A 24224-nucleotide genomic window follows, 5' to 3' on the forward strand; every position below is an offset into this window, starting at 1 on the left:
TTGGGTGGATCTGGAGTTCCACACGGTGTCAGCCCCTGCACCCACTTGCCTTTTCATCACACCGCCTGGGGGAAATGGGCTGATTCCTCCTCGGGGCGGTAGCAGAGCTTTGGTGAAGTTGCTGGTGCTCTGAGCGTTTCGTTGGCCTTTCACACCTGTCGCCTTACCTCACTTAGTCGAGTGTCTGGACTCGTGTAATCCAGGGCCAGCCACTGCCTTGGCCGGTCGCTGCCTTTGTGGAGTAGAGACCTAGTGGCAGACCAGGCTGCACCTGCCACATAGCAGCGTGACAATCTGAGCAGCAGTGACAGCTGGGAGGGCGGCTCGCTGCTACCTGCTGTCCCCCAGACCCCAGCGTCCCACGGGGCCTCTCCCTGTTCCGCTTCCCTCCACGACCCCTCTCTCCTTTCCTTGCCTCTCCCGCAGCCAGGATGTTGTCATGCTTCTAGAAAAAGCAAGCGCAAAAGAAAAACCCTCCTCCTGTCAAGAGGCATTGATAAACAGCAAGTTGCGGAGCGTCCAAATGTTTTAATTCATTAGTCCTGGCAAACCTAAAATACAAACAGACTTGCTTCACAAGACAGGAATGTCTTCAGCGTGACCCAATCGGTGTCTGTGTCTATTCCAGCAAACGGGCCGGGAGAGCATGACTGCAGTCAGCAAAAATGTTTCGGCCGCTCCAATCGGCTCCCCGGGACCCGGCCAACTTGGATGGGCCACCGGCCGACTCGGAGGAGATGATAGAGTGATGATTCCGCGGAAGAACGTGAGGGCTGCGGTTGAGCTGCTGTTGGGCTTGATGACTTGATCCCATCTACGATGCAACTGACCGCGCAACGGAGAGTCGATGGTAAACAGGCCGGGAGAGTTCAAACTGTCCAAACTTTTTAACAGCCATCAACCTGGAGGTCAGAAGTACTTCAGAAGAGGCGGATGTTGGAGTTTAAATGATGAAAGATAAATATTAGGAGGATGCACCAAAACAAATATCGTATATTAAGACGTATATATGGAATCTAGGGAGAAGGCAATGGCACCCCACTCCAGTACACTTGCCTGGAAAATCCCATGGATGGAGGGGCCTGCTGGGCTGCAGTCCATGGGGTCGCTAGGAGTCGGACACGACTGAGCGGACTTCACTTTATTTTTTCATTTTCATGCATTGGAGAAGGAAATGGCAACCCACTCCAGTGTTCTTGCCTGGAGAATCCCAGGGACGGGGGAGCCTGGTGGGCTGCCGTCTATGGGGTCACACAGAGTCGATCATGACTGAAGCGACTTAGCAGAGCAGCAATGGAATCTAGGAAGATGGTACTGATGAACCTATTTGCAGGGCAGCAATAGAGATGAAGACATGGAGAACACACTTGTGGACACAGTGGAGGAAAGAGAGGATGGGACAAATTGAGAGAGGAGCACGGAAACATAGCCATTACCATATGTAAAACAGATAGTCAGTGGGAATTTGTTAACACAAAAAGCTCAGCCTGGTCTCTGTGACAACCCAGAGGGGTGGAATGGGTGGGAGGTGGGAGGAAGGTTCAAGAGGGAGGGGACATATGTATACCTGTGGCTGATTCATGTTGCTGTGTGGCTGATTCATGTTGCTGTTTGGCAGAAACCAACATAACATTGTAAAGCAATTATCCTTCAATTAAAAATAAATAAAAAAGAGAGAATGTACAGACTGGGAGAAAAATCTTTGCAAAATACATACTAGGTAAAGGACAGATATCCAAAACATAAAAAGAACTCTTACAACTCAGCAACAGGAAAACAATCCAGTGGGCAAAATCTCCGAATAGACATCTCACAAACAAAAATATACAGACAGCAAATAATCATGAAAGGATGCTGAATACCATATGTCGTTGCTGCTGCTGCTGCTGCTAAGTCGCTTCAGTCGTGTCCGACTCTGTGCGACCCCATAGACGGCAGCCCACCAGGCTCCCCCGTCCCTGGGATTATCCAGGCAAGAACACTGGAGTGGGTTGCCATTTCCTTCTCCAATGCACTAAAGTGAAAAAATAAAGTGAAGTTGCTCAGTCGTGTCCGGCTCCTAGCGACCCCTAGGAAATTGCAAATTAAGCAAAATGAGATACCCTAATAGATACGCTATTAGAATGGCCAGAATCTAAAAAATAAAACAACAAGACTGACAATGCCAAATACTGCTAAGGGTGAAAAGTGGGGTGGCCACTTGGGAGGCAGTTTGGTAGTTTTCTACAAAACTGAACATAGTCTTAGCATATGATCCAGCAGTCACACTGCTTGGTATTTACTCAAAGGAACTAAAAACTCGTGTCCACATAAACACTTACACACAGGTATTTACGGCAGCTTCATTCATGATTGCCAAAACTTGGAGGCAAACCACACATCCTTTCATAGGTGAATGACTAAACAAACTGTTGTATATCCACACAATGAAATATTAGTCAGTGGTAAAAAGAAATAAGTCTATCAAGACACAAAAAGACACGGAGGAAGCTTAAGTGTGTATAATTAAGTGAGAGAGGCCAGTCTGAAAAGACTACATACTGTATGATTCCCACTACAAGGCATTCTGGAAAAGGCACAGTTATGCAGATAGTACAAAGACCAGCAGTTGACGGTGTTTGGGGAGAGGGGAGAGGGTGGAGAGGGAGAGGGGGATAAATAGATGGCGCGTGGGGTTTTAGGGCAGTGAGACTATTCTGTATGACACTCGAATGATGGCTTTATGTCATTATACATTTGTCACAACCCATAAAATGTACAACACCAACAGTTACAAACTACAGACTTTGGTTAATAATAATGTGTCTATATGGACCCATCAATTGTAACAAATGTACCATACTAATGCAAGATGTTAAGAATTGGGGAAATTAGGGGAGGAGAAGTGGAGGGAGGAGATAGATGGGAGCTGCATGATTTCCTCATTTTTCCCTGTAAACTTTAAATTGCTCAAAAAATGTTAAATAAATAAGTAAAAGGATATAGAAAGTTTCCTTGCTCTAATGAATAAAAGGCTAATTTGTTATGCTATACACAGTGTGTGTGTGTATGCTCAGTTGTGTCTGACTTTTTGCGACCCCCATGGATTTTTGCTCACCGGGCTCCTCTGTCCATAGGAGTTCCCAGGTAAGAATACTGGAGTGGGTTGTCATTTCCTTCTCCAGGGGATCTTCCTGACCCATAGATCCAACCCACATCTCCTGCAATGGCAGGCAGCTTCTTTACCACTGCATCACCTGGGAAGCCCATAAACAGTAATAAGGGGTATAGATGCAAATGATTAAAAGCATTCACATATAAGCCTATTTGCATTTCTAACGGCAAATCTTTCCAGAAATTTTTTATTACTGTTTGATGTTATTTTATGGAAACATCATTTATCTATTGCATTAAAATTTATTAAAGAGTCTTATCCAAAAGAGGTTCATCTTCATCTTCCCAATAATCCTGAAATAAACATGGTCAATACTGTCATCTCTATTTAATGGATGAGCAAACTGAGACTCAGACGATTTAAGTAACAGGTTCAGGGAGAAATGATCATTAGGAAATAATGACCCAGGAAAGATTCAGTTTCTCTCATATTGGGGCTTCCCTGATAAAGAATCTGCCTGCAGTGCAGGAGACCTGGATTCGATCCCCGGGTTCACACTATTTCCACTGTACCAGGAGGCACTCTACAAGAAAGATCAGATTGGGTTGTTTTGTTAACAGTGTCTGACTCTCGAACTTCCTTGGTGGTCCAGTGGTTAAGATACCACCTGCCAATGCAGGGGACACATATTCGATCCCTGGTCCTGGAAGATTCCACAGGTTGCAAGGCAGCTAAGCTTGTGCATCACAACTACTGAGCCCATGCACCTCGAGGCTGTGCTCTGGAATAAAAGAAGCCACCTCAACGAGAAGCCCGCACACCCGAACAAAGAGTAGCCCCGGCTCACCTCAACTAGAGGAAGCCCATGAGCAGCAACGGAGGCCCAGGATGGCCAAAAATAAGCAAGCAAATAACAATGCCTGACTCTCAACTTTGGGTCTGAAGGAGACGAAGGTATACTTTTCTTCATGGTCTAGCATCTAGGTTCCCCCAACACCATCTTTACCGTGACACCTAAGTTCAACCTCAAGGAAACTGAAGTTTGTGGATCCCGTGTGCAATGATGAGGAAGTGGACACCAATTCTGCACGGGCTCCCAAATCCGGGTGTGCCTTCAGGGAAAACTAGTGGCGACAAGGACGTTGCCAAAGGAATCAGTAACTGAAGGCATCTGGAGTCCAGTGAAACTGACCCTTCATAATGGAAGGACTCAGAAGGAGGTAGCATCTTTTTCCTCTGCCCTGATCATCAAAGCCCTTGGTGAGCCAACCAGAGAAAGAAAAAGGCAGTTACACACTAGACACAACAGAAATATCACCTCTTATGATGTTGTCAAAAGCACCTGACAGATGTAACATAGGTTTTTATACAGAGAATTCTCCAGCATCTTTATAGCAGTCCTGGGGACCACCTACTGTGTGGTCTGCTATGTCCAGCTACATTCTCATGACATTAGCAGCAGTGTGATGATGCCCAGTTGGTAAAGAAATACAAAGGAAAAGACGTCATTAAAGGACAATGACAATCACAACAAAGGAACAAAAAGACTACATCTAAATACTCTAAATGTGCTCTGTCCAAGCCCAATCACACAAATTCAAGGCTTTAAATAAGAATATTCACCAGTTCTTCTGTTCCCATGGGAGCAGTGATGTATTTCTTGGCTCTTTATCTAAACACTTCCAAGAGGGTAACAAATCTGAAACCCAAGTGAAATCCCTTCCCACAATTGTAACCCAAAATAACTACATGGTATTTTAAGAATTCAATAGAATTATACTAATTCAATCCAGAAAGAATAGGGTGTGTACCTCAAAATATTAACAGATTAGCAGTATGTCTCTGGCTAGGAGCAACATGTAAAATTTTTGTTTTCTCCTTTTCAGCAGTAGATGGGTTTTTATTGTTACATGGAAAGTTTTTTTTTTTTTGTAAGGTTTTTTGTTTATTTACTTTTTGGTTGTGCTGGGTCTTTGTTGCTACTTGCGGGCTTTCTCTAGTTGCAGCGAGCAGGTGTTACTCTGCATGCGGTGCACAGGCTTCTCATCGCAGTGACTTCTCTTGTTACCGAGCACAGGCTCTAGGCACATGGGCTCAGTAGTTGTGGCACAAGAACTTAGTTGCTCCAAGGCTTGTGGGATCCTCCCAGACCAGGGATAGAGGACCAGGGATCAAAACTCTATCCCCTGCCTTGGCAGGCGGATTCTTATCCACTGTACCACCAAGAAAGTCCTGGAAAGTTATTTTTAACAGAAATCAAGGAGACTTTCAAATAATGAACCCTTGACTTGCTTCTGAATTGTGGTCTATAATACACACGGCAGCTCAGCGTACAGACTGTTGTCACAATTAATGCGATCTCAATTTCTTGATACAATTCAATAGGCATCTTGGGGAGACTTGCTATGTACCAGGCTAGTATTTCCCAAACTTCCTCATTCTGGGTTCATGCCTTTTAAAAATACCCATTCCCATGGCTCTGCAATGGCTAGGATTGGGTCCAGGGTTTTATAAATTTAAACATTTTTAAAAATTTAAAATTTAAACAGAAATTTTAAAAATTTCTGTGCAGCATTTAGAGAATGCCTTAAAAGACATTTTCATCAATAATTTAAAGTTAGCTTCCCCCTGCTATCTGACATATGCAACCTATAATCTCCAAAAAAGAAATGGTTCATGATAGTGAAGTAATTAGTCTTCCCTTAAAACCATCAGTCAGCAATTTTTTCTGTAAAGGATCAAATAAGACATGTCTCACACTGAATGAACTACTGTGATCGCTGCCACAACTCAGCTCTGCTGCTGTAGCACAAAAGCAGCCACAGACAAGATGTGCTTGGGACTTCCCTGTGGTGCAGTGGATGGGAGTCCACCTGCCAACGCAGGGAACACGGGTTCAATCCTTCCTCCGGGAAGAATCCGCATGCCAAGGAGCCGTTAGGCCAGTGCCCCACAACTACGGAACCTGTGCTCTGCCATGGGAGAAGCCACTGCAGTGAGAAGCCTGCACACCACAACTAGAGAAAGCTTGCATGCAGCATCGAAGACCCAGCACAGACAAAAATAAATAATTCTATTTTTTTAAAAAAAGATCTATTTGAATGGAGGACCTCCAACTTGATTTACAAGAGCAGGAAACAAATGGACGTATCTGGGTTCCAATAAAACTTTATTGACAAAAACAGATAGCAGCCTAGATTTGCCCCACAGCCACAGTTTACTTCCCAGTTGGCACTAGTGGCGAAGAACCCGCCTACCAACGCAGGAGACGTAAAGACGCAGGCTCAGATCTTGGGTCGAGAAGATCCCCAGGAGGAAGGCATGGCAACCCACTCCAGTATTCTCGCCTGGAGAATCCCCTTGGACAGAGGAGCCTGGCGGGCTACAGTTCCTGGGGTCGCAAAGAATCGGACACATTGAGCACGCAGGGTATAGTTTACCAGCTCCTGCCTCACCTTACTGCAATCTGAAGCTCCAGGAGACATGGCTCCCCCAGAGTGGCAGGAGCAGTCTCCTTGGAGAAAATTCCTTTTCTTTTTCTGCCACTCTCAGTTGCCTCTCTTCATCCCTCCCAACTCCATCCCCACAAAAAATTCTTGTATGTCAGACTTTTCTTCCATCAATCACACAAAAGCCCCCAAGCTCCTTCTGAACCCTACTGTTCTATAATATAAAGGACTGGTACATCTGCTTGAAACAAACTGAGGGAATAAATACTTAAGTAAGCAAGAGAGTACAAGGATTTTAGCAGGCTGCTTTGAGCTAGTGAATGCAAATCTGTTACGAGACACACAACAATAAAGCTGTAAAGGGACTTCCTGATGGTCCTGTGGCTAAGACTCCACACTCCCAACGCAGGGGGCCCGGGGTTTGATCACTAGTCAGGGAACTAGATTCTGCATGCCACAACTAAGCCCCAGCAGAAGCAAATAAAGAAATAAATATTTAAATTAAAAAAAAAAAACCTGTGTAAGACTCCCGTGGTGGTACAATGGGTAAGAATCCGCCTACCAATGCAGGTTCGATCCCTGGTCCAGGAAGATTCCAAATGCCACAGGGCACTAAGCCCGAGCTCTAGAGCCCACATGCCACAACTGCTGGGCCCACCTCCTGCAACTTCTGAAGCCCATATGCTTCTAGAGCCTGTGCTCCTCCACGAGAGAAGGCGCCAAGGTGAGAACCCTTGCATTGCAACAAAGAACAGTCCCCATTTGCCACAGCTAGAGAAAGCCCGCCGAGCAACAAAGACCCAGCACAACCATTAATTAATTTTTTTTTTAAAGCTGTATAGATTTGTTACCAAGTCCAAGCTCTTCACCCCATGACAGGCCAATGAATTGGAGATGAGGTGTTGGGGCAAGGAATAGAAGAGGGCAGATAAATGTCTCAAACTAACCCTCTTACTGGAGTCTGGAGGCCAGTTTCTTTTACAGATCAGAGATGGGGGGAGGTGAAGAAACAAAGTAAAAAGGCCATTCATCTTGCAAGTATCTCCTAGAATGGCAAGACTCAGGCAAAGGATGTGTTCATTTCCTTCTTCCTGCCATCCACAGGCCTACAGGATTCTGAACAAAGGCATTTTAGTTTAACAGTTGGGTAGTGGGAGAGGACTCTCTGAGGCAGGCCATTATTTATGATTATAATGACAAAGGTTCCGGAAGTTCAGTTCAGTTCAGTTGCTCAGTCATGTCCGACTCTTTGCAACCCCATGGACTGCAGCACGCCAGGCTTCCCTGTCCTTCACCAATTCCTGGAGCTTGCTCAAACTCATGTCTATCCAGTTGGTGATACCATCCAACCATCTCATCTTCTATCGTCCCCTTCTCCTCCTGCCTTCAGTCTTTCCCAGCATCAGGGTCTTTGCCAATGAGTCAGTTCTTGACATCAGGTGGCCAAAGTATTGGAGCTTCAGTCCTTCCAATAAATATTCAGGACTGATCTCCTTGAGGATGGACCGGTTGGATCTCCTTGCAGTCCAAGGGACTCTCAAGATCTTCTCCAATACCACAGTTCAAAAGCGTTTTTCTCATGGAAAGGGACAGGATACTATGCAGTGTTTTTTTCTTTTTATTTTTTTGATTGGAGGATAACTGTTTTACAATGTTGTATTGGTTTCTGCTGTACAGCAAGGTGAATCAGCTATAAGTATACATATATCCCTTCCCTCTTGAGCCTCCTTCCCACTACTCAGTGTTTAAGAGCCAGGCTTCCTGGGTCCCTAATGTGGCTCTGTCTCTTGCTGATGTGGGACTTTCATAAAACTAGTTAACAAATCAAGTATGGGGAATAACTATAGTGCCTATCTTATCAGTGATTTTGATGATTAAAAGACAATATAAGGAAAGTAATTATAACAATGCTGGAAAAATAATAAGCACTATATGAGTAGAAATTATTATTTCAAGGGGGCAAAATATAGGGAAAACCAACAGCACTGGAAGACTTAGAAGATCTAAGTTTGAATTATTATTCTGCCTTCAGAAAGCTGTGCAAGTTGGGACCAAACATTTCTGAGACCTCAGTGTTTTCACCTATGCCAGTGGTCTGCAAAGTTTTGCTGTAAAGGACCAGAGAGTAAATATTTTAGGCTTAGAAAGCCCTACGGTCCCTGTGGCATTTACTGTGGACCCTCTGTATCCATGCATGGATTCAACCTCTGTGGCTCCTTGAATCCATGGATGTATAATTTGGAGATACAGAACTTGTAGATACAGAACACTGTACTACACTACTTCATAGAAGGGGCTAAAGCATCCATGGATTTGGCCATGGGGCTTGCTGGAACCAATCCACCACTGAGTAATGACTACGCTCATCTCTGTCATTTCTATCATGGAAAGCAGCAATAGACAAGATATAAATGGATAGATGGATGCCAATAAAACTTTATTTACAAAAAGAGTAAAAACAGGTTCATCTGTGTTCCCATAAAGCTGTATTTATAGACACTGAAATTAGAATTCATACAATTTCCAAATGTCACCAAATATTATTCTCTTATTAATGTTTGTCAATTATTTAGAAATTTTAAAAATATTCTTAGTTCATTCTGCTGCTAAATCGCTTCAGTCATGTCCGATTCTGTGCAACCGCATACACGGCAGCCCACCAAGCTCCGCCGTCCCTGGGATTCTCCAGGCAAGAACACTGGAGTGGGTTGCCATTTCCTTCTCCAATGCATGAAAATGAAAAGTGAAAGTGAAGTTGCTCAGTCGTGTCTGACTCTGTGCAACCCCATGGACTGCAGCCCACCAGGCTCCTCTGCCCATGGGATTCTCCAGGCAAGAACACTGGAGTGGGGTGCCATTGCCTTCTATATGGACCACGCCAAAACAGGTAGTGGGACAGATTTGAACCAAGGTCCATAGTTTTCACACTATTAACCTATAGAACTAGCCGACAAGCAAGCAAAGGAAAAGTTAAGTTTTCCCAAACTGGGATAATATAGTGTATGTGTTGGGGCAGGGGGGCATTGTTTTGCCTTCCAACCTCATATAGAATTTGAATGGTTTTATATAAGCTTATAATATAAAACCATTCAAATTACAATATATAAGCTTATATATTATAAGGTTATAACAAAAACTATTCAAATTCTATATGAGCTGGCTCAGACAGTAAAGAATCTGCCTGCAACTCAGGAGACCCAGGTTCAATCCCTGGATCAGGAAGATCCCCTGGAGAAGGGAATGCCTACCCACTGCAGTATTCTTGCAGGCATAGAGGAGCCTGACAGGCTACAGTCGTGAAGAGTCAGACACAACTGAATGACTAACACTTCACACTTCACACATATTATTTATAGTTGGCTAGGTTTGATTTGGGCTTCCCTGATGGCTCAGTGGTAAAGAATCCACCTGCCAATGCAGAATACACGGGTTCTATCCCTGGGTGGGGAAGATCCTCTGGAGAAGGAAACGGCAACCCACTCCAGTATTCTTGACTGGGAAATCCCATGGACGGAGGAGCTTGGTGGGCTACCATCCATGGAGTTGCAAAAGAGTCGGCATGACTTAGCAATTAAACAACAGATTTGATTTACATGTTCCCATTTCTAAAGTAACTAAAATAACATCAAGCTCTTGGAGAGAGAATGAAATTTCCTTTAATATTCTTGACTATGAGAAGTCATATTGATCTTGCATTTCAACATTTGCATCTTTTCTAAGAACACAATCTGGAAGGATTGCTGAGACAAAATTTTAAAACTTGTTACTATAGTGTAGATAAATTTAGTTTATCATTTTCATGTTATCTTAAAGAAAACAAAAAGTTATTGTCTGTAAAATTCCCCAACAGGCAAAACCACGCCCCTCTTTCACACAACCAAAGAGTACTCTCATGCCAAACAACACAATGGCAATAACAACACCATCAAACATCCAGACAACATTCAAAACTTCTGGCTTTCTCACGAATGTCGTATATTATTTTTTAGCTTATTGTTTATTTTTAATCAAGGCCCAAACAAGTTTCAAATATAGAACTGATTGCTATTTTTATTGCATTTTAAAAAATCTGTAAGTACCACTCCCAACTAATTTGGGGCAGTTTATTTGTTTCCAAAACCATAGTTTCCCACAACTGTATCCCCATTATGTCATTTATCACACTTCTCTGTCTTCTAGATTACTTGTAAATCAACAATGAGCTCAAGAAACTTGATCAGGTTCAAATTTGATTTTGTTTTTTGGAGGACTACTTCATAGGCAGTGAATATATGTGTGTTTTCTATTCTTAAAGAAAACATTCTCCAATATTAACTTAGATGATTTTGATAACAATGTTACTTAAGGACAGCCTAAAACTGTGTGTAAGCTTCTTAAGGAACTCTTTATATAAAGAGTTTTAGAGTTATAAAAGTTTATGACACTCTTATAAAACTAGGTTTACAAATTGAATACAAGTAAAGTACCAAAGTTAAACTATTGTTTGACCACATTAATTTAACATGACAGATTGCTTTCCTGAGAATAAACAAGTCCACACAGCTTGAACATAGGACTCCTCATTCTCTGGTACTGGTCCATTAGGGTTCTTCCTGTCCACATTGCCACATGCAGGACACTTGATGCGTTGTGGGACTTTCCCCTCTGTGACCTGCTTTGAAACTCATGCTTGAGTGGTGTCCATGACATCCTTGGCCTTCGTGCAGGATTTGAGAAAAATGCTGAACATCTGGCGTCTGTAAATGTTGACCTTTTTTTGTTCTAACCACAACTGCTTCTTTTGTACTCTATTAACCCATGAACACAAGCCTGTTAAAATTTAAAGGCCTAAAGAAATGTATCCTGAGTGGCTTTCACACATTTCTCAAATGAACTTCAATTTTAAGGTCACAACTTCACTAAAATTATTAAGGAAACTTATTGAACTGTTTCTAAAAATCCCAAACACTGAGCTTCATGATGCATTAAGTATAGCGCCTTTCTGCCCTTTGAGTGTATGTCTTCTCTTTGAGAGCCTTCTGGGCAGGAGAAGACCAAAGGCCAGGCAAACCTCCCGTGTGAATGAGAGGAAGGGGAAAAGAAGTTTTAGATCTAAATTAGTCTTCTTATCATTGCAAGAGTCAAAAACTAATGCAATGTTGGCTTGGATAACAAAGAGTATTTATGGGCTCATATCACTAGGAAATCCAAAAGGCTTTTTGCTTCAAAATGGATTTATCCAAAAGCACAAAGACATCAGGTTATTTTCAATGTATTTGTTAAGACTTCTGTCCTTTACCATCCAACCTCCCCTCTGTCACATTTCCACACTTGAGTGGAAATGGAGCAGTTGTGAGAATTTGGCTAAATGGAAGTTGCGTTGGAACTACATTTACCAATCATATATTTATGTGGTTCTCTGTCTCAGTATAAAGTGTGTTGCTGGTCAATCTAGTGTAGAAATCACTTCCAAGATAACCCCACTGCCCACTGTGCTAACTCATATAGTTCACAGATGTAGGGCAATCAATCAGCTTATGGTATGAATGTGTTCTAGAGGGCATTCGTAATTTTGTAGCCTTTATTTCCAACAGTACTTTATGAACTTCAAAAGCTACTAATTAAGATCCATTCATCTATATGCACGGAGAAGGCAATGGCATCCCACTCCAGTACTTTTGCCTAGAAAATCCCATGGACGGAGGAGCCTAGTGGGCTGCAATCTATGGGGTCGCACGGAGTCGGACACGACTGAAGCGACTTAGCAGCAGCAGCAGCATGTATACGCATGGCTGAATCCCTTCAGTGTTCATCTGAAGCTATCACAACATTGTTAATCGGCTACATGCTGCATTATGCTTAGTCACTCAGTCGCGTCTGACTCTCTGTGACCCCATAGACTGTAGCCCACCAGGCTCCTCTGTCCATGGGGATTCTCCAGACAAGGATACTGGAGTGGGTTGCCATTCCCTTCTCCAGGGATCGAACCCAGGTCTCTCACATTATAGACAGATTATTTATTGTCTGAGCCACCATCGGCTATACCTCAAAACAAATTTTTTTAAAAATTTGTTAAAAAGATCCATAGCTCTGTTTCTAAAGAAACTTCCAGGTAAATATGGTGGCCTCAACATATTTCTGTTTTCAAAATCCTTCTACTAAAATAATAAACTTTTTGCTGTTGTATTTTTTGTTTGTTTGGGGTTTTGTTGTGCTTTTAGGTATAAATTCACAAGGAAGTGAAGAATGGAAAAGGAGACAATAGAAACAAAATTATCTGAGCTGGAAAGCAGGTGGGAGAGTGGTAGGAGAGGATTATTAGTAGTAGCCCTGAGAGGGCTGAATCAAACTACAAGCAGGGAAGGCTGAGTATCAAAGCAGATTACACTTCTCAGAAAATGAGGGGAAAAAAATGAATCAGTAGTCAGAAATGTTTTTGTAGTTCTCACAAATATCACTGGAGACTGCAAGGAAATGGAACTAGTCTTCAATACGGCAAGGAGGAAGCTTGAGCCCTGCAGGGTTGTTTTGTTTGTTTGGGTTTTGATTCTTTAATGTAAGTCAAAGTCCATGTACAAGTGAGATAGCAATTAGAATGTTGAAAGATCCCCATGTTGACTCGCTCCCGCCTAGAGGATAACTTTCAGTGTTCAGTCTTGGTGTCAGTTTTGTACTTCTACAGATCAAGGCTATCTCTGCTGTCACCTCCTCTGCATAATCATTCTACTCTTGGTATTCCCAAAGCTCTTTGATCATTTGCATGTAAAGCACTTAGCTGTGCGTAGTGCTGCTCTCAACTCTTTCCCGGTTGACCCACTTCCCGTCTTTGAGTAACTCCCTTTGGTTACAGGGAGACAATAGAGTTTACCCAAAGGGCACAGTCACTTTGGGTTTACACTATTCCTGAATAATGTCACAAAGATGGATAGCTTAAGAAGTTACAGCAATCACCTAAATGAGAAGCTGTTGGTAGGTAAACATTTTATTGTTGAGGTGGTGGTGTTTAATTCATCAAATCACCAACTCAGACTTTGCCATTGGATTATCAGTTTAGACATACTCCATGTTTTCCTAGGCAGGGTCAAAAGTAAAGTGACTCCAAAATGTAGGAGTGGGGAGCATGATGTGGTTTAGCAATTCACCTCTTTGTGGAAAAAGTCACTAACACAAAGATAGAAGAAAGAGGAATCTAGTTGCATAAATTTTATCAAACTGTTTTAGTAACCTTTTCATCTCCATTCTGCCTTTATTTCATTTAGCCACATTGAGATTGCCACTTCACATTTCTGAACAACAGGTTTCTCATCTGTAAGGGAGAGATTTAAAATTGATGCTCTAAAGTTCCTTACAATTCTAAATTTTTTTCATTTTAGGAAATGGAACAACCCCTAATTGAAAAAAGAATTATCCTCAGAATTCATTCCCTAGTTTTGATTCAGTAAAAAGTCAACTGGGGTGTAATGAACCAAAAATATATTTACAGCAATTGTCAGGAAAAGAACAGAAGGGAGATAATCCCTCTTCTTTTCCTGTTGAAGCCAGTTACCAACACCACCCCCAATTTTACTGCCAAACTCCCTGAGTCATCAGATATTTCATACCCGAGCAAAATCCATTCAGTCCTTGATTATACTGTGAACCCTGAGGACGTCCAGAAAAGTGACAAGGAAGAGATCATGTTTGGTTCACCAAAACATTTTACAAATTAAGCCATGACATCCTAAAATAGTGTATTAGAATCACCCAGCAGGACTTCTTCCTGAAAGCATGCAAATGCACCCTCCTTGTTTAGAAGTGGAGTGTCAATTACTTGTGCAGATACAAAAATGACTAATAGCTAAGGCCTAATAAGACACCTGTCAATTTCCCTTTTTTTAGCTTAGCTACTTTCAATTCATGAGAGTTGCTCAACACAGACAGCATTTTGCTGACAGTTCTGAATGTGCCTGAGCAGTGATAGCATTCAGACTAAAATGGAGCTTTCAGCTATTTCCATCCCCTTCTTAAAAATACATTTTAAGAATTACAGTATTAACCACAAATGAATGGCTGCCCAGCCTCTCAAATGAGATACAGAAATAGCATTGTCAAGCCCATCAGAGAAGGAGCAGCTTCCCACCATTGCTCCAGCTATAGGAGAATGAAGATTTCCTAGAAGAGTCTACAAATAGAAATTGACGTTTTCCTGGAACAGACAAATCCCAGTGAAGGACAGGAGATTATCTCCTTTTGAGATTGGAGAATATGTTAAATAAAAGAAATCTATCAATAATTAGGACAGAGTTCACAAGTGCTTTTGTGTATGAAAGGAGAGCTTGCTTTATTAACCAACAAAAAACCTGCTCCAAGGTTACCATGACAGAGATAAGAATCAAAGGGATACTTCATGGGTTGGCAAATTAATCCAAACAATTCAAATTAGACAAGTCTGTACTACAGGGCCCTTTCTGGTCTGAGTTCCGGGAAAATGGCAGAAAAACACTGCTGAACAGGAAAAAAAGTGAATTGCTTTAAAAAGTCCTCTGGACTAACTATAGCTAATTCATACTTTGAGTGGTAAAATTATTTATATATTCAAAATCTTAAAGAATTATCTTCAGAGCCTAATTAGCATGCTTTTAGAATTCTCTTTCCACATTTAGATTCTGAAATTCACAATGAAGAATGACATCCCTTTCTACCAAGAAAAAGTAAATGAAGATGAATCAGAATATCAACTGAATAGTATTTTGTACTCCATTTAGGTTTTTTTTAACTAAGATTTTAAGAAAATTTTATCTGCCATTGATCTGAGATGTTTTAATAATTTTCTTTAAGGGCACATTAAGAATGAAAAATAGAATAATTTTAACTAGGACTTTCAAGTTGTGTCCACATGGGCAGTGAGAAAGAAGAACTGGGATACACGTAATTATATTACTAATGTTAGAACTAGAAGATTTCTTTTGGCTCACCTAAATTATCGCCTGGTTTACCCCATGAGAAAACTCATGTGTAATTTATATTTATATCTACATTTATCTTTTTCTTAATTGGGGTATAGTTGCTTTACAATGTTGCCTTAGTTTCTGTTGTGCAGCAGAGGGAACCAGCTATACATACACATGATTCTCCTCTTTTTTAGATTTCCTTCCCATTTAAGGTTCCACAAAGCATTGAACAGAGTTCCCTGCTGTGCACAGCAGGTTCTCATTAATTATCCATTTTATACATAGTAGTGTGTATATGTCAATCCCAATCTCCCAATATCTTCTTAAAATAATTTATACTCACAAGTTTCATTCATATTTTGATAGCAAGATTGCAACATCATTTTCTTGACTCTTCTAAATTCTTATGGCTTAATAAGGTAAGAATCCCATGTCTTGTCCAATGACAAAGTTGGTATATCTTGAGGTCTATTCTAGAGTTTTACAGCACTTTAAATAAAGAGAACAAGTAAATGAAATAAAACTCATGAGCTACGTATTATCACTGCCTATCACTGTGTAGGGAACATAAAAATCGTTAAAAAAAAAATACTGATTGAATGAACCTCACTGGAGAAAGCATGGAGTATATTATTAATAAATAAATTAGGCAGGGAACCATAGGACCTGGTGGTAAAGAAAATGGCAACCCACTCCAGGATTCTTGCCTGGGAAATCCCATGGACAGAGGAGCTTGTCAGGCTACAGTCCGTGGGATTGTAAAGAATCAGACACCAATGAGCACAACTGCCCTACATAGAACAGAGCCAGACTAAGCCTCACTTTACCTCCAACTCACTGTTTCCTGAGCTGTTAATAAGCTCTTCAGTTCCCATTTCATCCATTGCTTTATTTTTAGATTTAAATAACATTTACAGAGGTTGCATATGTGCCTGACACTGCTTTAAGGACTTTAAATGCAATAATTCATTTAATCCTCACAACTGTGCTAGGAGCAGGGCCAGTTTCCGGGGCAGCGTCAGTCTTCATGATCAGAAGGACCCCACGCTTGGTTTAATGCTCTGCTCCCACCATCCAGAAACTTGGCCCACCATTCTTATAACATTAGAATTTAAATAAGGAGCTCTACAGATTATGAAACCAATTTCGGGTAGGTGATTAACTCTATTCTCACTCCCATTTTACAGGTACAGAAACTAAGGCAAAGAGAGATTAAGCAACTTGCCCAGAGTCAAAAAGCTCGTCATTCCTGATGTGAAGAGCCGACTCATTGGAAAAGACCCTGATGCTGGGAAAGATTTCGGGCAGGATGAGAAAGGGGTGACAGAGGAAGAGATGATTGGATGGCATCACTGACTCAGTGGACATGAGTTAGAGCAAACTCCGGGAGACAGTGAAGGACAGAGGAGCCTGGCATGCTGCAGTCCACTGGGTCACAAAGAGTCAGACACGATTTAGCTACAGATGAGTAACACTCCCATTTTACAGGTGCAGAAACTGAGGCAAAGAGCGGTTAAGTAACTTGCCCAAAGTCAAAAAGCTCGTCATTCCTGGAGCCAGGAGTTACACCCTACATGCCTCTGCAGCCACAGGGGAGATGCTGGAAGCCATTATGATCAGTTCCCAGCTAGTTCTACAATTCCAGCTAAGGTCGTTTACTAAAAGGAGTGTTGATTTCACTCTCTCCTCCCTCAATCAATGCTTTTTATAGATGCAGAATTGCAGTGGATCAAGAAAAAGAGATGTTGTATTCACAAACAAGCCTAATTTGAAAAAAGAACTGCTTAGCTAAATGAAAGGTGAGAGGGTTTTAAATGGCCATGGCAGGGGCTTAGCTATTTAAATGACAAGCTAAACAGGATACCTTTGGGGCTATTTCAAGCTCTGATCCCCAAATTAGAGCTTTTAGGAGTGGGATCCAGAGCCCTTACATGGGGAAGACCAAGTTAGCTGGGAATGGCGAAGCCACAGCAGGGGCGGGTCAGATCAAAGGAAACGCTCTGCACTGCCTTTTATAGACGTGAAAACAGCCCAGCGGCCCTGATGGCCAATGGGTGAACATAAATAAAAGGCTCGCATCAGCTAAGGATCAAATACTAAAGAAAAGAGTCAAGATTTCCTGAAGGCCCAGAGTCAAATGTCAAGTCCCCCGTTGAGAGAAGCATCTTGCCTCCTTTGGCTTTCAGAGTTCCTGCCTGACCCTTCCCATCTCTGTCTTCTATCTAAGGGAACCGTGGGTGTTTTGCTTTGACAAAAATCTATGAGCTCAAGGGGATGGACTGCAGACATTCCTTGTGAGTCCAGGGCCAGAGCCGTATCATGCAGACTCTGAGAGTTATCATCATTATCATCATATTTGCTATTTAGTTTTCTCTCTGCATTCTGCTTTTGACTTTTTAAATATCAGAATAAAAATCTTTTGTTTTTATTAATTGTAAAACTATTTCCCAAATATAGGTCAGTTAAGTTTTAAAAAAATTTTTGAAAAGCTACTCCGAGAATTCCCTGGTGATTCCATGGTTAAAGGGCTTCTCTGATGGCTCAGCGGGTAAAGAATCAGCCTGCAATGTGGGAGACACAGAAGACACAGGTTTGATCCCTGGATCAGGAAGATCCCCTGGAGGAGGAAATGGCAGCCTGTGCCAATGTATTCTTGGCTGGAGAATCCAGGGACAGCGGAGCCTACAGTTAAAAGGGTCGCAAAGAGTCAGACACGACTGAGCAACTAAGCACAGCACAGCCAGTAGTTAAGACTCCACGCTGTCTCTGCAGGGAGTGTGGGTCTGATCCCTGGTCGGGGAACTAAGTGAAAGAAGAGAGTGAAAAAGCTGGCTTAAAACTCACCATTCAGAAAACTAAGATCATGGCATCCAGTTCCATCACTTCATGGCAAATAGTTGGGGAAACAGTGGAAACAGTGACAGACGTTATTTTTGGGGGGGCTCCAAAATCACTTCAGATGGTGACTGCAGCCATGAAATTAAAAGATGCTTGCTCCTTGGAAGAAAAGCTATGACCAACCTAGACAGCATATTAAAAAGCAGAGACGTTATTTTGCCAACAAAGGTCCATCTAGTCAAAGCTATGGTTTTTCCAGTAGTCATGTGTGGATGTGAGAGTTGGACTATAAAGAAAGCTGAGCACAGAAGAATTGATGCTTTTAAACTGTCGTGTTGGAGAAGACTCTCGAGAGTCCCTTGGACTGCAAGGAGATCCAACCAGTCCATTCTAAAGGAAATCAGCCCCTAGATATTCATTGGAAGGACTGATGCTGAAGCTGAAACTCCAATACTTTGGCCACCTGATGCAAAGAACTGACTCATTGGAAAAGACCCTGATGCTTGGAAAGATTGAAGGTAGGAGGAAAAGGGGACGACAGAGGATGAGATGGTTGGATGGCATCACTGACTTGATGGACATGGAGTTTGAGCAAGCTCTGGGAGTTGGTGATGGACAGGGAAGCCTGGCATGGCACAAAGAGTTGGACACAACTGAGCGACTGAAATGAACTGAACTGATTCTCTGATAAACCTGCGTTTGTTGTTGTCATTGTTCAGTTGCTCAGTTGTGTCCAACTCTTTGCAACTCCATGGACTGAAGCATGCCAGGCTTTCTTGTCTTTCACTATAAACCTGCATATTATTTTCTAATTGGATTTGGTAAAGCCAACAGGATCCCAGAGTTCTTAGATTATTATGGTTTTCTGCTTAATCGTATGAGTCTCTATGACTTTAAAGATTTAGTCAGTTAACCAACAAGTCTCCTTTAGAAGGTCTCCCAACCTATCTCCCTGCTTAGAACTGTAAGGGACCAAGTAAGGATTTCAAAGAGTCTTCCCCATCCTCAAATCCATTCTGCCTTTGTCTTTTGTGAGACAAATTGTCCCTCCAATCTGTCCCGAATTCCTTTTAGTGGCATCACTGCTCTATGTGCAACCAAAAGTCAGAAACTCTGACCCTCAAAGGGCAGAGTTGAAGATGCACCTGTTGAAGACTATGGTTGGTAGCAGACAAACATGAGAGAATGGTGTCTGACCTTGACCCCCAAACCCAGGAACCATCTATCACCACACAGCTCACTATCTACATTAACATCCCTCTACTATTCCAGGAAACTGGGAAGATGAAGTTGCAAGTAACTTAGGCATTTCTGGAAACTTCTCCAAAAAAAAAAAAGTCACTTATCCAAGCACTAGACCACTCACCAGACCTCATTAGAGCAAACACCACCTTCTCAGAACAACATTTCCATTAACCAATTTATCAGATGAGTGTGTATGCTTCCTGACTGGCCTTACAACTCTCCTTATGTCTCCCAATTACTATATTACAAACTTTCCCCAAGCCCAGTCAACCTCTGCCATATTGAAAGACCCACCTTACTTCAGACCCTCTAAATATCCCACCCACCTTTACCATCTCACTCCCAGAAAGTGTATATATGTATGTGTATATATATATATATATATATATATATATATATACACACACATGTAGTGTAGCTATACACATATATATCTTGATAATATATATGTACGTGAACAAAGACTTAATATCTAATAATGTGTATAAAAGCATTAATAAGTTAACACTTACTCAACTATAAAAGAAATGCTGTTTTAAGTTCCGGTAATTCAGTAACTAAACATTCACGAAATCCCTTATGAGAACAATACTAATATTAACCCCACTTCACCAAGGAGGAAACTGAAGTGCAGACTGATTAGATTTATTTAACGTGTGACTTTTGCCACACTCACAAGACAGGGAAGGGGCAGAGCCCATATTCAAACCCACATGGTCTGGCTCCAGATCTCATGTTCTTTAAACACAACCCTGAATTGTTCTCATAATGGCACTCTTGAAGAAAAAATATACGAAGAAATTCTAACAGGAGCGCAGAATCAAAAATTCTCCACTATCTCACTGCAAAGTAGTGGAGTTGAGAATGAAAGCTGGGAGGTAGGGAGGATTTGGAGTAAAAGTTCCAAAGGTCTCATTTGCTGGGAGGGAAGATGGAAGGAAGAGTAAAGGTATTCTGGGGGAGTCAGCTACTCAAGATGGGAGGGATGATGGCAAAGTATAAAGGATAAGGGAAATAAGTGGTATCTTGTTTCCAACAATGGTAGAGAAATACATTATATAGTCATGAGGATCAAAATGAGAAGATACAGTGGAAAAGTATAGAAATTATGAAAAAGAAAGAATGAATACCAGACCTACCAAATAAAGGAAAAAGAAAAAAAAAGAAGTCAAAAATAAATTTAAAAATATAAAATCAAATGTGGAATAAACTGAAATGCATTGATCATTAAGGGCTCCCAAGTGGCATTAGTGGTAAAGAACCTACCTGCCAATGCAGGAGATGTAAGAGACCTGGGTTTGATCCCTGGGTGAGGAAGATCCCCTGGAGGAGGGCATGGCAACCAACTCCAGTGTTCTTGCCTGGAGAATCCCATGGAAAGAGGAGTCTGGCGGGCTACAGTCAATAGCGTTGCACAGAGCCAGACACAACTGAAGCGACTATACAGACACACACGATCATTAAACTACAAAGCAGAGATGGTCAGATAGGGTTAAAAAAAGAAATCGTAACTGCATACTAATTACAAGAAAGTCACTTAACACCAAGTGATAATAAAGGTTTGTCTCTGTAAGGATAGAGGATTGAATTTCATTTCAGTTCTTCCAAAACTACAGCAAAAGATTTTTTAATAAATGAGCACAGAACCCTAAGGAGATGGAGACCTGGAGAAGAGACGACGCAGAGTTTGGGTTTGGCAGTATCCAGATGTGAGAATGACAGATGGCTTAGTTCACGGAGGTTGTAAGCCACCAGCAAGGAAGATCAAGGACCGACTTGATACAATGCAAAATCCCCCGGAGACTCAGGAGCTGGTGGCAGCAGATAGCTCTGGAAAACAAAGTGAGAAACTAAACTAATGCGTCCAGGGACTTCCCTGCTGGTCCAGAGCCTGAGAACCCCCACTCCCAGTGCAGGGGGCCTGAGTTCAATGCCTGGTCAGGGGACTAGATCCCACATGCCATAACTAAGAGTTGCAACTAAGATCTGCAACTAAAGATCCCTGCTGCAACTAAGCCCTGCCACAGCCAGTTAGATAGATAGATAACTTTTTAAAGAATAATTAAAAATGAAATAAGGAGGATGTGCTGAAATCTGCTTACATGCATACTCGGTCACATCTGATTGTTTGTGACCCCATGAACTACATGTAGCCTGCCAGGCTCTGCTGTCCACGGAATGTTCCAGGCAAGAATACTGGTGCAGGTTGCCATTTCATCCTGCAGGGGATTTACCCAACCCAGGGTAATACTGAATCTGCATCTCCTGCATTGGCAGGCAGATTCTTTACCACTGAGCCACCAGGGAAGCCCGTTGAAATCAGCTTGAGACACAAACAAGCCTTTAAGTCCCTTTTCCACTCCGAACTCCTACCCTCACCTAGGGGAAGAGCCGGGCTTTGTTCTCTGGAGAAGGGGGAAGAGAAACTGTGTGGGTGCACCAGCTGGAAACAGGGGGGATTAAATGAAAGTGCAATGTTCCTGGCCTTCCTAACCTCCACAAGGCTGATGAGTCTTGCTCTTCAGACCGGCGGGAGACTGGGAGATTCTTCTCGGGGGAACCTCACAGGCCCAGGAAGACAGAGCTAAAGATACTAAAGATATCAGGAGGAGGAGGAGCTCCCAACAAATTCCACAGCCTCATCACCTCCAGTCTACCACCCTATCTGTGCACTCTGACACCCCTCCAGGATTTCAGGTCCTCACTAGGAAGGATTAACAGGCACCCAAGGAACATCTCTAATGTGGAAATAAAGACCAAAGAAAGCATTGTGGAAGAAACAGAGACTGCTGACAGAGGAAAAATTACTTAAAATACATACACACACATATATGTATTTTGCACTTAGTATTGTACGCACGTCAATGCTGCTCTTTCCTTCCCCTACTATGTCTACAAGTGCGTTCTCTACGTCTGCGTCTCTATTCCTGCCCTGCAGACAGGTTCATCAGCACCATTTTTCTATGTTCCATATACACACATTGATACATGATATCTGTTTTTCTGTTTCTAACTTACTTCACTCTATATGACAGATCTAGGTTCATCCACATCACTACAACTGACTCCATTTCATTTTTTTTATGGTCAAGTAATATTCCATTTCCTGAGAAACCCTGTATGCAGGTCAAGAAGCAACAGTTAGAACCAGACATGGAACAATGGACTGGTTCCAAATTGGGAGAGGTGTACGTCAAGGCTGCATATTGTCACCCTGCTTATTTAACTTACATGCAGAGTATATCATGCGAAATGCCAGGCTGGATGAAGCACAAGCTGGAATCAAGATTGCTGGGAGAAATATTAATAACTTCAGATACGCAGATGACACCACCGTTATGGCTAAAAGCAAAGAGGAACTGAAGAGCCTCTTGAAGGTGAAAGAGGAGAGTGAAAAAACTGGCTGAAAATTCAACATTCAAAAAACGAAGATTATGGCATCTGGTCCCATCATTTCGTGGCAAATAGATAGGGAAACAATGGAAACAGTGAGAGACCTTATTTTCTTGGGCTCCAAAATCACTGCAGATTGTGACTGCAGCCGTGAAATTAAAAGACCCTTGCTCCTTGGAAGAAAAGCTATGACAAACCGAGACAGCATATTAAAAAGCAGAGACATTGCTTTGCCAGCAAAGGTCCATCTAGTCAAAGCATTGGTTTTTCCAGTAGTCATGTGTGGATGTGAGAGCTGGACCATAAAGAAAGCTGAGTGTTGAAGAATTGATGCTTTTGAACTGTGGTGTTGGAGAAGAATATTGAGAGTCCCTTGGACTGCAAGGAGATCAAACCAGTCAGTCTTAAAGGAAATCAGTTCTGAATATTCACTGGACTGATGCTGAAGCTCCAAAACTTTGGTCACCTGATGAGAACTGACTCGTTGGAAAAGACCCTGATGCTGGGAAAGATTGAAGGTGGGAGCAGAAGGGGACGACAGAGGATGAGATGATTGGATGGTGTCACCCACTCAATGGACATGCCTTTTGAGCAAGCTCCAGGAGATGGTGAAGGACAGGGAAGCCTGGCATGCTACAGTCCATGGGATGGCAGAGTCAGACGTGACTCAGTGACTGAACAGCAACAACAACAAATATTCCATTGCATATATGTACCATATCTTTATCCATTCATCTATATAATAGATAGCTAGTGGGAAGCTGCTGTATAACACAGGGAGCTCAGTTCAGTGCGCTGTTGCCCCCTAGAGGGGTGGGATGAGGCAGGTGGGAGGGAGGCTCGTGAGGGAGGGGAGATATGTATGCATATAGCTGATTCATCTTGTGCAGCAGAGACTAACACAACATTGTAAAGCAGTTGTCCTCCAATTAAAAACTTAGAAATTAAAAATATGTATACACATTCAGATTATACGTAGAGAGAGAATATTCTGTATATTCACATTTGGATTTAAAAGAAGATATTGCACCCATGAAACAAAATGGGTAGCATAAAGAAAAGAAACATTCAGAGAAGGAAGATTTCTTTCGAAATGAGGAACGTGAAAGTAGAAATGGAAGAACTCAGTTCTGGGGTGGAATAGAAAATTAATTATTTACCAGCAGATAGAGCACAGAGATGGAAATGGAAAGTGGGCCTGGGGGAAGAGGAGAAAATCCAAGAACTACTCCCACTGATTTTGAATAAAAGAGTGAAAGTGAAGATGAAAAAGTAGAAAATGTAACTCAAAGTTAA

The 24224-nt window shown here is 42.1% G+C and overlaps 1 protein-coding gene and 1 long non-coding RNA gene across 3 annotated transcripts in view; both read right to left on the reverse strand.

Annotated features, from left to right (window-relative positions):
- MAP3K7CL (MAP3K7 C-terminal like) overlaps positions 1-24224 on the reverse strand; it is a 91315-nt gene that overhangs the window by 48051 nt on the left and 19040 nt on the right. Inside the window, exon 2 of one of the 2 annotated variants that reach the window (XM_055567728.1) lies at positions 21915-21940. In XM_055567728.1, the coding sequence (XP_055423703.1) occupies positions 21915-21940 (26 nt within the window). Of the gene's footprint in view, positions 1-167; positions 357-21914; positions 21941-24224 lie in introns of those variants that run through there. The other variant, XM_055567732.1, reaches the window with a different exon arrangement.
- LOC129643347 (uncharacterized) lies at positions 514-4769 on the reverse strand. Its single transcript, XR_008710247.1, has 2 exons — positions 4718-4769; positions 514-918 (listed from the first exon to the last, which is right to left on the reverse strand). It is a non-coding gene; the product is annotated as an uncharacterized LOC129643347 (long non-coding RNA).

This window comes from Bubalus kerabau, chromosome 2, assembly GCF_029407905.1.
Source record: "Bubalus kerabau isolate K-KA32 ecotype Philippines breed swamp buffalo chromosome 2, PCC_UOA_SB_1v2, whole genome shotgun sequence".
NCBI lineage: Eukaryota > Metazoa > Chordata > Mammalia > Artiodactyla > Bovidae > Bubalus > Bubalus kerabau.